Below are 12243 nucleotides of genomic sequence, written 5' to 3'. Positions count from 1 at the left end.
CTGACACGCATAGACATTTCTGATGACACGCGGCCGCATGCCGAGGATGAAACATTTGCTGCTCCTGAGGATGAAACATCTGCGACTAGAGTCTTGGAGTTAGTTTTTTCCTCAAAGTGACACACTACCCGAGTTATGTTCAGTTTTTTGGCAAAGTTTGACACACCAAGCTCAAAAGGTTGCCCATCACTGTAATAGAGGATCAAAAAATTTAAACGTTGGTTCTTTGAAAAGACTAATAAAATGAACCAATCAAGGAAAATAGAAAGAAGACTGAAATAATGAGTAAAGAGGCATCACTCTAGCTCCTGTAGACATCAATGTGGTATTAAGAGGATATTGTGACCAACTTTTTGCTAATTAATTTTAGAACTTAGATAAAATGGGCAAATTTCTAGAAATAAAGTATAACTTAGCAAAACTGACTCAAATAGAGTTAAAATCCTGCTATTACTATAACCATTAAAAAAGATAGAATCAGTGATGGAAAATTCTTTCCATAAAGAAAATTCCACAACCAGATAGCTGTGGAATCAAATACATATGCAAATTTGATTTCTACCAAATATTCAATGAATACATTATTTTAATCTTATAAGTTTGTCCAGACAATAGAGAAGAGAACTCTCCCAGACTCATTTTATGAGACTAGCATATCCTTTTTTCCCAGACTTGAAAAAGAAGATACAAGGAAGGAAGGAAAGAAAGGAAAATTACAGGCCAATCACACTTAATATAGAAGCGATGGTCCTGAATAAAATATGACCAAATGAATCCATCAGTGGACAATAGAAAAGATACATGGCCTCATTAATAGAGAAAAGCAGAATGAACTGATTATAATTTTTCATCACTAAGATCAACATTTTTAAAAGATTGGTAATACCAACTGTTGGTGAAAATGCAGAGTAAGAAGCAGTCCGCACGCACTATTTGTTAAGAGTGTGAAATGGTTGCCCTAGCCACTTTGGGTCAGTGGTTGGAGTGTTGGCCCATGGACTGAAGGGCCACAGGTTCGATTCTGGTCAAGGGCGTGTACCTCCATTGCAGGCTCGATCCCCAGCCCCTGTCGGCGCAGGGCATGTGCGAGAGGTAGCCAGTCACATTGATGTCTCTCTCTCTCTCTCTCTCTCCCTCTCTCTCTCTCTCTCTCTCCCACCCCCATCCCTTCCACTCTTTCTAAAAAAAATCAATGGAAAAAATATCCTCGAGTAAGGATGAGCAACAACAACAAGAGTGTGAATTGGTGAAGTTTATTGAAAATGAAGCATCTATCAAACTTTTAAAAGCACATAATTGTTGCAGAAATTCTACTCTTAATAATCTATCCTACTCACAAGTATGCTCAAGGATTTAGGTCTAGGAGTTCTTTGCACCTTAGTTTCTTAGAGTAGAATATTGGAAACAACCCAAATAATTCATAAGTAAATATACTATATTATGATTCATTGAAACTACAGAATATATAACCATTTAAAAGAGACAGAAACTAACATATAATGATACAGAAAGATCTTGAAGACTTGTTGTTAGTGGAAAAATGTCAAAATATACATAGAGTATGATCCTTTTGAATATATTTGTGTGTGTGTGTACATATGTATGTACGTATATATATGAATATATATGTATGTATATTTACAAATACATAGGCAAATTCCTAGAGAGATTAAAAGGATGAACAACCTGCTCTGAGTAAGGATTACCTCTAGGGACTGAAAAAGAGTGTGGGTTGGAAGAAACAACTTTCAAGTGTTGTTCTGTGTGATTGTGCACAATTTGAGTCTTTTAAAAGGAATGTGTACTTATATATTCTGTGTAATAAAACATAACTATCAAGAGAAAACAATCCTATATAAAAAAACCCTAATATGCAAATTGACCAAACGGCAGAACAACCAGAATGACCGATTGCTATGACTCACACTGACTACCGGGGCAGATGCTCAATGCAGGAGCTGCCCCCTGGTGGTTAGTATGCTCCCACAGGGGGAGCACCACTCAGCCAGAAGACAGCTCATGGCTAGCAAGCACAGTGGCGGTGGCAGGAGCCTCTCCCGCCTCCACTGCACGCAGGGGGATCGGGCCTAAGCCAGTGGGTGGACATCCCCTGAGGGGTCCCGGACTGCGAGAGGGTGCAGGCCGGGCTGAGGGACCCTCCTCCGCCCAGTGCATGAATTTTGTGCACCAGGCCTCTAGTTACTTTTATAAATTAAAATAACATAAAAATGCTTATCAGGTTAAATAAAAAGCAATCTATAAAATGCTACAAACTTTGTACATAATTAATATCCTCTAACAGTCTCCCCCAAATCACTCATAGGTTTGTTCAGTGAATATTTTTAACCACTTACCTATGTAGTTTGCAGTCCATTAGGAGCAAAATTCAAATATGACTAAGAAAAGACTTGAAGAAAATACCATGTTAATTTTTTTCTTTGAGTGAAGGCACAATGTGTAACTTTCTTTTTAAATATAAATCCCTACATTTTCTATAATGAGTATTATTATTTTGTAGGAATAAAAATTTTTATTGTGGTAAGATACATAAAATTTGCCATCATAATAGCCATTTTTTTCATAATAACCATTTTTAAGTGTACAGTTCAATGGCATTAAATACATTCACAATGTTGTGCAACCATCAGCAGTTTCCATTTCCACATTTTAAAATCCCAAACAGAAACTGTACCCATTATACTCCACATTCTTTTCTCTGCCCAGCCCCTGGTAACCTCTATTTTACTTTCTGTCTCTATGAATTGGCCTATATTAGGTACCCCACTGATGTGTGATCACACAATATTCGTGTTTTTGTGTCTGGCATATTCACTTAGCACAGAGATTTTCAACCTGTGTGCTGCAAGAATTTTTAAAACATGCAATTCCTGACTACTTAGGGACACTGACCTCTTTTTTCTTATATTGTGAAATAAAAAATTGACAACAGCCAGTACAAAAGTACCTGTCTGGCATGAATGAATCAAAATACCCTTTTTAAAAATCAGATCAGCAAAAAATGTAATATATTTTTGGGTGTGCCACAGAATTTAGTACTTATTTCATGTGTGCCATGAGATGGAAAAGGTTGAAAATTGCTGGTCTATATGTCTTCGGCTATACCACTTGTTTTGATTACTCTAGCTTTGTAGAGATTTTTGAAATCAGAAAGTGTGAACCCTCCAACTTTGTTCCTCTTTTTTTAAGATTGTTTTGACTATTTGGGAAAACCATTTATTCTTTTTAATATTTACTGCTTATAAGAGCTATGTAAAATTTCTACCTTCTGAAAGGATTCATTCTTCTTAAAAATAATTTTCTAGAACTATTTTCGCTATTTACTAAAATATGTATTTTGCTCTGTATTATAGAAAGAGTATCCTAGCCAAAATGAAGTTGTGAAGAGAATGCAGTCTCTCCAAATAGATTGTGTAGCAGTGCCTCCAAGCAGGTCAAATTCAGGTAACTTAGACTACGGTTGAAAATCTGTTTATCCACTTATTTGTTTGCTCATACATGCACTGTACTCTCTAAAATATTATTCACAACCATATGAAAAACAGAAGCAGCTATACAATTTAACACCTGTCATAAAGGAATTTATAATATACTAGAGGCCGTTGCACGAAGAGATTCATGCAATAGGCCTTCCTTCCCTTGGCTTCCAGCGCCAGTTTTCCTCCGGCACCTGGGACCCAGGTCTTTGCTCCCGCCGGAGTCTGCCACCTTTGCTGCCGACTCTGGCCAGAGTCTGCCTTCTTTGTCTTTGCTGCAGGCTCCGGCTGGAGTCTGCCATCTTCGCTGCAGATTCAGGCCGGAGTCTGCAGTCTTTGTCTTCACTGTGGCCCGAGTGCCGGTCCTGTAGATCCCTTCGCCCCCACCCTCCCTCTCATAGCAGGCGTCCTGCCTGGCCACTCCGTGCCTGGAGCGGCTGGGCGGCTGCCATCTTTCTCCTTCTAATTTGCATATTCCCTCTGATTGGCTGGTGGGCATAGTGGAGTGATGGTTAATTTGCATGTTTCTCTTTTATTAGTGTAGATTCAGAGCCAAGATACATATATTTGAAATGTTAAGTAACATTGAGTTCATCAAAATCATAAACTATCCTGAACATGAGTCCTAAAATATCTGATAGGGAGAAAGTGATGGCTTGGGAAAAAGGAGACATGTGGGAGCCAAGTCCTTGAGAAGGAAGGTCAGAGATGACTGGACCCGGAGTACAGAGAGGTTGGTGTCAGAGTCAAGCAGGGATACTTTTTCCTTACAACAAAAGGGAAGGCAGACTATAGGAGTTTGAAGCCATTTATTAGCTATCTGTTCTAGGGCACTTAACCTCTTAAACCTCATCCATCAAATCATGATAATTACTCCTACTCTGATAGGGCTTTTAGAGAATGAAAGGATCCATGGGAAACAGCACAGAGCTGCTGCTCTTTTTTGTTGCTGTTAATCCTCATACAAGGATATTTTTTCCATTAATTTTTAACCAGTTAACTGCCATGCATCCAAAACGGAAACAATCCCCACATGCCACGATATTTTAAATTTAATTTAAAAAATCAATTTGCAATGAATATTATAAAAATAAATATATTACTTACAATTCGGGTGTTCTTGAATATTTTCAGCTGAAAATTCTCATGAAAAATGATTTTAAAGTTGATCAGGGCTGCCACTTAGGGAAAACACTTTTTTTTTTTATAGACACGCATGGCGTGTGGGGAAGGTTCACAGCTTGTGTCTACGGACACTTATGGCGAACAATGGATTAAAGAGAGTAAAAGGGAGGGAAGGAGGGGGAGAGAGAGAGGGAACATGGATGCGAGAGACACATTGATTAGTTGTCTCTCAACCAAGGCTTTAGATCAAACCTGCAACCAGGTATGTGCTCTTGACCAGGACTAGAACTCACGACCCTTTGGTGTGTGGGCCAATACTCTAACCAGGGCCAGAGCTGTTGCTCTTATTTTCCAACCCTGGATCACACCAAGGAGACAGCCACCTCACTGCTGCAACACAAGTCCTTTTCTTCCTTGGTCATTCCTGCGACACCCACCTTATTGCTTGTTATAACTTCCCTAGTGCTCTCTCACTGCCAGGCAGGGGCTCCTACTCATTCCGTATAAAAGAAGAGGGCCAGCCTTAGCTGGTTTGGCTCAGTGGATAGAGCATTGGCCTGCGGACTGAAGGGTCCGGGGTTCAATTCCGATAAGGTCATGTACCTCCGTTGCAAGCTTGATCCCTGGCCCTGGTTGGGGTGCATGCAGGAGGCAACCAATAAATGCATCTTTCTCTGTCTTTCCCTCTCCCTTCCACTCTCTCTAAAAAGAAATCAATAGAAAAATATCCTTGGGTGAGGATTAACAAAAAAAGAAATAAAAGAATTTACTTATTCTCAGTGTTTTCAGTATTTTACTCTGAGGACAGATTCATTATGGGGCTCAGGTTTAATTTTACTGTTTAATGTTTCGTGAAACTCTCTCCAATGTTGAACATTTCTTCTTAGCCATAGATCAGCCCAGTTCGCTGCACAGTTCACAGGGACTCAGGATGGGTCCTGTGGAGGAGTCCTGGTTTGCTCCCTCCCCAGACTACCAGCCGGAGGAGAATGAGTACAGCCTGCAGAACAAACTCCAGGAGGAAGCCAACTACCATCTTTTTGGCAGCCGCATGGACAAGCAAACAAAACAGCAACCCAGACAGGGTGTGGCTTACAACCGAGAGGAGGAAAGGAGACGAAGGGTCTCCCATGACCCTTTTGCACAGCCAAGACCTTATGAGGCTGTTCAAAACCCAGGGGTGAAAGGCCTTGCTTCTTCCAACACAGCCAGTCCTGGGAGTGCAGTGCACCAACCCACTGGACTGACCTGCCAATCCCCAGGACTCCACTGGACTCCATATAACCCGTATGATTTTAGAGCAAGACCTTTGGGCGCGGGAACAGGAGGTTCCAGATTTTGGTCTGGGCCAGATGCAAACCAGATGCCAGGCCTGCATAAAACTCCAGTGCCTGAGACCACCCTGCTGGGAAACACTCCCACCATCCCATTCATCTCCCTGACGTCAAGAGGTAAAGAGGCCTTTCAGTCCAATCTTGTCTTTTTTTTCTTTCTTTCTGAAAATAAAACAGCCGTTAACTCTGTTGTAGACTATAAGGTAACAAAGGGCAAATTGTTCAGAGTCTTCAGCTGCCGGATGCAGCTCACACCATGAAATAGTCTCCATCTAACCACGTGGCCTGGGTAGTTCAGTTTGGGTAGGATTCAGTGCAGCTGCCACACGTGCTGGTTTATAGGTTTTGTAACTGGTAGGCATCTTCCACTCCAACCTGAATCACAATGGTCCCGTTATACCCCATCTCTGGTGCAAGCGAAGGGATCTGCTTGTATTCTTTTACTTGCTTGCTGTTTTCTGAAGATAAGAAATAAGTCTTGGATATTTTTATTTCTAATCTTATATACGCCAAAGGCTACCATTTGTGATGAAAATCACATTGTCACCATCATCCATTTCCAGAACTCTTTTCATCTTCCTGAACTGAGACTCTGTACTCATCACACAACAAATCCCCATTTTCCTTTCTCCTCCCAGCACCTGGCAATCAGCCTTCTACTTTCTATGTCTATGAATTTAATTACTGTAGGTACCTCATATAACTGGAATCAATCGTACAGTATTTATCTTTACTTCAGTTAGTATAATGTTCTAAAGGTTCATTCATGTTGTAATGTGTGTCAGAATTTCCTTCCTTTTTAAGGCCAAATAATATCCCATTATGTATACACCATGTTTTGTGTATCCATTCATCTATTGATGGACACTGAGTGGCTTTCACTTTTTGGCTATTGTGAATAATGCTGCATAGGGATGTAAATACCTGTTTGAGACCCTGCTTTCAATTCTTTGGAGTATATACTCAGCAAAGGAATTGTTGGAACATAGGATAATTCTATTTTTAATTTTTGGGAGAACCGCCATACTGTGACCACAGAGGCTGTACCATTTTGTATTCCCACATTAGCACACCAGAGTTCCAATTTCTCTACATCCTTGTCAACACTTGTTACTTTCTGTTTTTGATAGTAGCCATCCTAATGGATGTGGTTCAGCCACATTTTAAGAAGAAAAATTTTACCAGGTGGCATAGAATAAATAGTTTAACTTAACATTTGGAGTGAAGCCCTGCCCTTTACAGTGTTGCATTTTCTCACCTTACCTTCAATGTAGGTGTGCTTACCTGTGTCCTTCTCTCTTCAGATGAGACTGCAAAATGTGCCATATACAACAGTGCTGGCGTTCAGATTGGAGACAATAATCGTATGGAGGTTGGAGTGAACTTGCCATTACTGGATAGCACATATGTGAACTGGAAAGAGCCAGCCTCTAAGTACCAATATATCTTTGGTAAGATGCTCTTTAAGGGCCCATTGTCTAGAAACCTTGAACTTTCTTACTTGTTGAGAGGGTTGTAGTGGAATCCTAAAGTGTATCTGGTCATTCTTCCTGAAAGTTGTCCCGTTTCCTCTGTAAAATATCTGTGTAATTGCCATATAATGTCTTTGTAATTTATTTATGTTTAGTATGGGAAAAATTACTACAATAGCCAATTCATGGATTGTTGTAAAAATTAAATGAGTCAAGATGTATAAAGAGCTTAGAACACTGCCTGGCACATAGTAAGATCTACAAAAGGATTAGATTATGATCATCATCAACATCATTATCCAGACCTAGGACAGAGCTCCTTCAGGTCTTCATCAGAAGGAATTGTGTAAACAATAGGAGACTGTGCCCTTAACAGCACCTCTGTAACAAAAATGAGGACTTTCTCTTGTAGGGTCCCACTATGCGGGCTTATAACATTAATCCCAAAACACAACCTGGAGAAAGAAGTCATTAGGCCTAAACAATGTGATGTAAGAACCCAGCTTTCTGATTAACCCTAGGGTTGGCAAATTTTTTTCTATTAAGGTTTAGATAGTAAATGTTTTAGGCTTCACTGGCCTTGAGGTCTCTGTTGCAACTACTCAACTTACACTGCAGTGCAGTAGCAGCCACAGACAACACGTGTGTGGATGGCTGTGTTCCAGCAAAACAGTGTTTACAGAAGTAGGCCACGGGCCAGCGTTGGGCCACAGGCCACAGGCTGCCAATCCCTGGTCTAGCCCACTTGAAGGATAGTTTTTAAAATACCTAGAGCATAGGTTCCTAAATTTGGGAAAGACAAGGGTATCTTTAAGAATCTGATGAAACCCAGGGTTCCCTCTTGCAGAGAGGTAGTGACGAAATTTGTCAAATGTCTGGGGAGGTTTGGGGATTGCTGACGTCCAGTGGTGGTGATAACAGCTGCATTATGGGGAGGTGAGGAAATAATGGGAGTTAAGGGGCAAAAATAAGATGTCTTTTTCTTTATATTTAGCTTTCTGAGGTAGAATGAGGATCAAGCAGTATGGTTTGTTTGTGGTGATTATTTTCTATTTCTGTTTCCTTTTGTCATTTTTGTGAAGGCCTAAAGGCAGGAACCAGTAGAAAGAGGGAGGTTATGGCTATTGGAGAAGAGAGGACAACAGTTGAGGCAGGGAGAGAGGAGTCCAGAAATAGACCTTGAAGAATATGCATGCCTCATCCCTTAAAAGACAGGGGAGGCATTGTCCTTGAGTAGGTGTTTTGCACTTGATGGTCTCGATTTCCTTGATTAAGTAAGAGGAAAGAGAATTGTTGGGTGAAGGGGCTCAGGAGTTGAGTGACCTTAACTCTGGCTATATGTAAGTGAAAAATGGCCAAAAGGAAATAAATGGTGTTTTCACATTTACATCAGGAAGATCTAGTATAAACAGGGTCACTGGTTAAGGTTGTCTAAAACAGCCTAACAGTCAGGCAAGGGTTTTAATCCCAAAGCCATCAGCTGCAGCTCAGAGATGCATTTGCTAGGAGGAAGAGGTTCCTTTATTTAATTCACAAAAACTCCCCTAATGGGCTAGCAGACATGTAAAGTACCACCCATTGAGTCAATAGCTATATAATGAAGAAGTTATCTTTTCCACTGGACTCCAGGTGCTCTTCACTTTATACAGGTTTTTGAAGCTAGAATGTTCAAGTGGGTTTCAGCTTGACACCTTCTCCTTTCTTTTTGGCAGATAATACCACTAGTCTGACTGATAAACACCTGGACCCAGTCAGGGAAAATCTGGGAAGGACCTGGAAAAATTGTGCCCGTAAACTGGGCTTCACCGAATCTCAGATTGATGAAATTGACCATGACTATGAGAGAGATGGATTAAAAGAGAAAGTTTACCAGATGCTCCAGAAGTGGCTGATGAGGGAAGGCAGTAAGGGGGCCACCGTGGGAAAGCTGGCCTGGGCGCTCTACCAGTGCTCACGCATAGACCTTCTGAACTTTTTGGGGACTATCAGCCAGAACTAACTAGAAGCAGCATGAAGTCATCTCCTCACTTAGTGGGTGAGCCACTGAGAGTGGGCTGCCTCACCGATCTGGGTTCTGTGTCTACACAAAAACCATTTCCTGCATTTCATAACTGGAAATGGGAAAGAAACCTACAGCAAACAACACGCTAAACTGAACGCCTGAGCTTTGATGAAAAAAGAGCCTTGTCCTGGCTGGTTTGGCTCGGCCTGCAGACTGAAGGCTCCCAGTTTGATTCCAGTCAAGTGGCATGTACCTCGGTTGCAGGATCCTCCCCTGCCCGGGCCCTGGTCAGGGTGCGAGCAGGAGGCAACCAATCGATGTGTTTCTCTCACATTGGTATTTCTCTCGGTCTTTCCCTCTCTCTTCCACTCTCTCTAAAAATCAATGCAAAAATATCCTCAGGTGAAGATTAAAAAAATAAAAGAAAAAAAGAAGTCTGATGGGTTTTGAAAGGGAAAACAGAAACATTTTAGGAAGATCATTTTCTTTCACTTTATCCCATAACCTCCAGTTATGCTAAAAAAAAAAATTCGGAGAATGTAAACTAAACCAACTTTCTTATTTTGTGCTCTTTTCTCCACATAGGCTCCTATTATAAACAAAGTACAGAAAAAAAGTCGCTAACTTTTCTTCAAATAGATTTTTTTGGTATCACTACCACAGTTCATTCCAGTTATAGGGTCTGTTAACATCAGTATCAAATGCTATATCAGTCACTACAAGCTTCAAGAATTGCATGCAGCCAAAACCGGTTTGGCTCTGTGGATAGAGCATCGGTCTGTGGACTGAAAGGTCCCAGGTTCGATTCCGGTCAAGGGCATGTACATTGGTTGCGGGCACATCCCCAGTAGGGGGCGTGCAGGAGGCAGCTGGTCGATGTTTCTCCCTCATCGATGTTTCTAGCTTTCTATCCCTCTCCCTTCCTCTCTGTAAAAAATCAATAAAAAAAAAAAAAAAAAGAATTGCATGCAATATCCACTCCATAAATTAACTGAAGGGATTTTAAGGTGTACTAAGAAGGGGGGAAATATAGATCATCACAATTTCCCAGGCAGTTGTTGCAAGAAATTGCTATGAATTATGACAACTACAAAAATTCTTGATTAAGTTTTTAGGTTCTTTCTTAGCATCCTGGCACTTTAGGCACTTTCCCAACCTGTATGCCCTGAGGAGGCGGCAGGCTATGACGGGAGCCTCAGGGCTGATGACTGTTGAATAGCTCCCCAGTTTATCCCGGTTCAGTGTGGTCAGTCTGGCTGTCAGGACAGATTCTAGGGTCTGGTGAGGGTACATATGTATTGTTGGTTCTGATTCTAAATCTCCCCCAGCAGTTTTACACACACACACACACACACACACACACACACACACACACACACACCTGTAAAGCAGAATTTCTCCATCCCAGCACCACTGGCATCTTGGGCCGGATCACTCTTTGCTGTAGGGGACTGTCCTGTGCATTGTACGATGTTTGGGAACAACCCTGGTCTCCACCCACTAGATGCCAATAGCCCTGTTCTCCCCCTCCTCCCCTCCTCAGTTGTGACACAGATGTCTCTGGACAGTGCCAGGTGTTCCCTGGAAGGGCTAAAGCACTCCTGTTGAGAAGAGCATGTGATAAAGTTGTGAACCTCAGTTTTCTCACCACACATTTGCAGGCTCACTACTTAGTTGCCGCCCAGCACTGATCACAAAGACCAAAAGGAAAACGAGGGGAAAGGTCCCAGGCTTTGCGAGTGGGGCTGGGTGAGTTCTTTTCTAAATGTGTCCCTGTACCTCTATTTTAACAGTGTTGTAAAATCTTCAGCTTCCAAGGTGATCGAATGATTATTGATAAGAGGCAAAAGTGGAAAGTATTTTAATTGACTTTTTAAAAATAAAATTTTGTACATTAAATGTAACCCATTGAAATGGTGTGTGTTTGTATAAATGAGACAGTTTAGGGTTCTCCACTGGGACTTCACCACTTAGGTTGGCTGTTCCGACACAATATCCTCTTTCACTACCTGCTATTGGCAGCAGAGAGAAAGCTGATGGTAAAAAGAGCATTTTGTCTCGGGATGAAAACTAGCACTGCCATCCCTCAGACACAGCTCAAAGGCTGTTCCTTCCGCCCCCAGTCTCTCAAACCTGGGCTGAAAAGAGTCTAATTGGTTTCGGAGGAGTTTAGTACGAGGCCCAAGCACCACAAAAACACTAGTCCTTGGCAGAAACCAGGTGAGATGACAGACTACAAAATAAGAAAGTATCCGTGATTGGTTCCAAAAAGATATTTAGACCCTAAATAAGACCCACTTCCAGCTCAGTCTTGCTTGGCAGAATGCCCACTTGTTGCTATGGTCATAATCTTTGCTTTGAGTCCAGAATATGAAGTTAGGTCTTCAAAAATAAGAAAAATTATTTCTTACAAAATGTTTTAAATAGTATTTTGCTGAACATTTTAATGTGTGTTGTTTATAGAGAACAGTTTTTCTAATTATCTACCTAATAAAAGAGTAACATGCTAATTGAACATACTTTCACGATGCCCACCAGCCAATCAGGAGTGAGTATGCAAATTAACCCAACAAATATGGCGGGTTAATTTGCATACACAGGTGCCCAGTGGCCTGGGGTGTTCCACACCACCCCAGTCGCTCTGGGCCTCTGGGCAGTGTGGGAAGGCAGAAAGGCAACTTCCGCCAGAGCAAAGGCGGTGCCGGCAGCAGGGAAAGGAAGGCCCTTTCTTGCACGAATCTTTGTGCATCGGGCTTCTAGTACTAATATAAATAAAAATAGGTGTTTAGACCTGGCCAGTTAAGTGGTTAGAGCAT

At 41.5% G+C, this 12243-nt stretch overlaps 1 protein-coding gene across 4 annotated transcripts in view; it reads left to right on the top strand.

Annotated features, from left to right (window-relative positions):
- The window catches only part of RIPK1 (receptor interacting serine/threonine kinase 1), a 54526-nt gene extending 43195 nt beyond the window's left edge, over positions 1-11331 (top strand). For all 4 annotated transcript variants that reach the window (XM_054721553.1, XM_054721551.1, XM_008159926.3 and 1 more), the window contains 4 exons: positions 3372-3462; positions 5507-6070; positions 7258-7404; positions 9138-11331. In XM_054721553.1, the coding sequence (XP_054577528.1) occupies positions 3372-3462; positions 5507-6070; positions 7258-7404; positions 9138-9424 (1089 nt within the window). In that variant the 3' untranslated portion in view covers positions 9425-11331. The remainder of the gene's footprint in view (positions 1-3371; positions 3463-5506; positions 6071-7257; positions 7405-9137) is intronic.
- Positions 11332-12243: the final 912 nt, after the last annotated feature.

Source organism: Eptesicus fuscus, chromosome 9 (genome assembly GCF_027574615.1).
Source record: "Eptesicus fuscus isolate TK198812 chromosome 9, DD_ASM_mEF_20220401, whole genome shotgun sequence".
Classification (NCBI taxonomy): Eukaryota; Metazoa; Chordata; class Mammalia; order Chiroptera; family Vespertilionidae; genus Eptesicus; species Eptesicus fuscus.
This window is presented reverse-complemented; position numbering and strand designations above follow the sequence as displayed.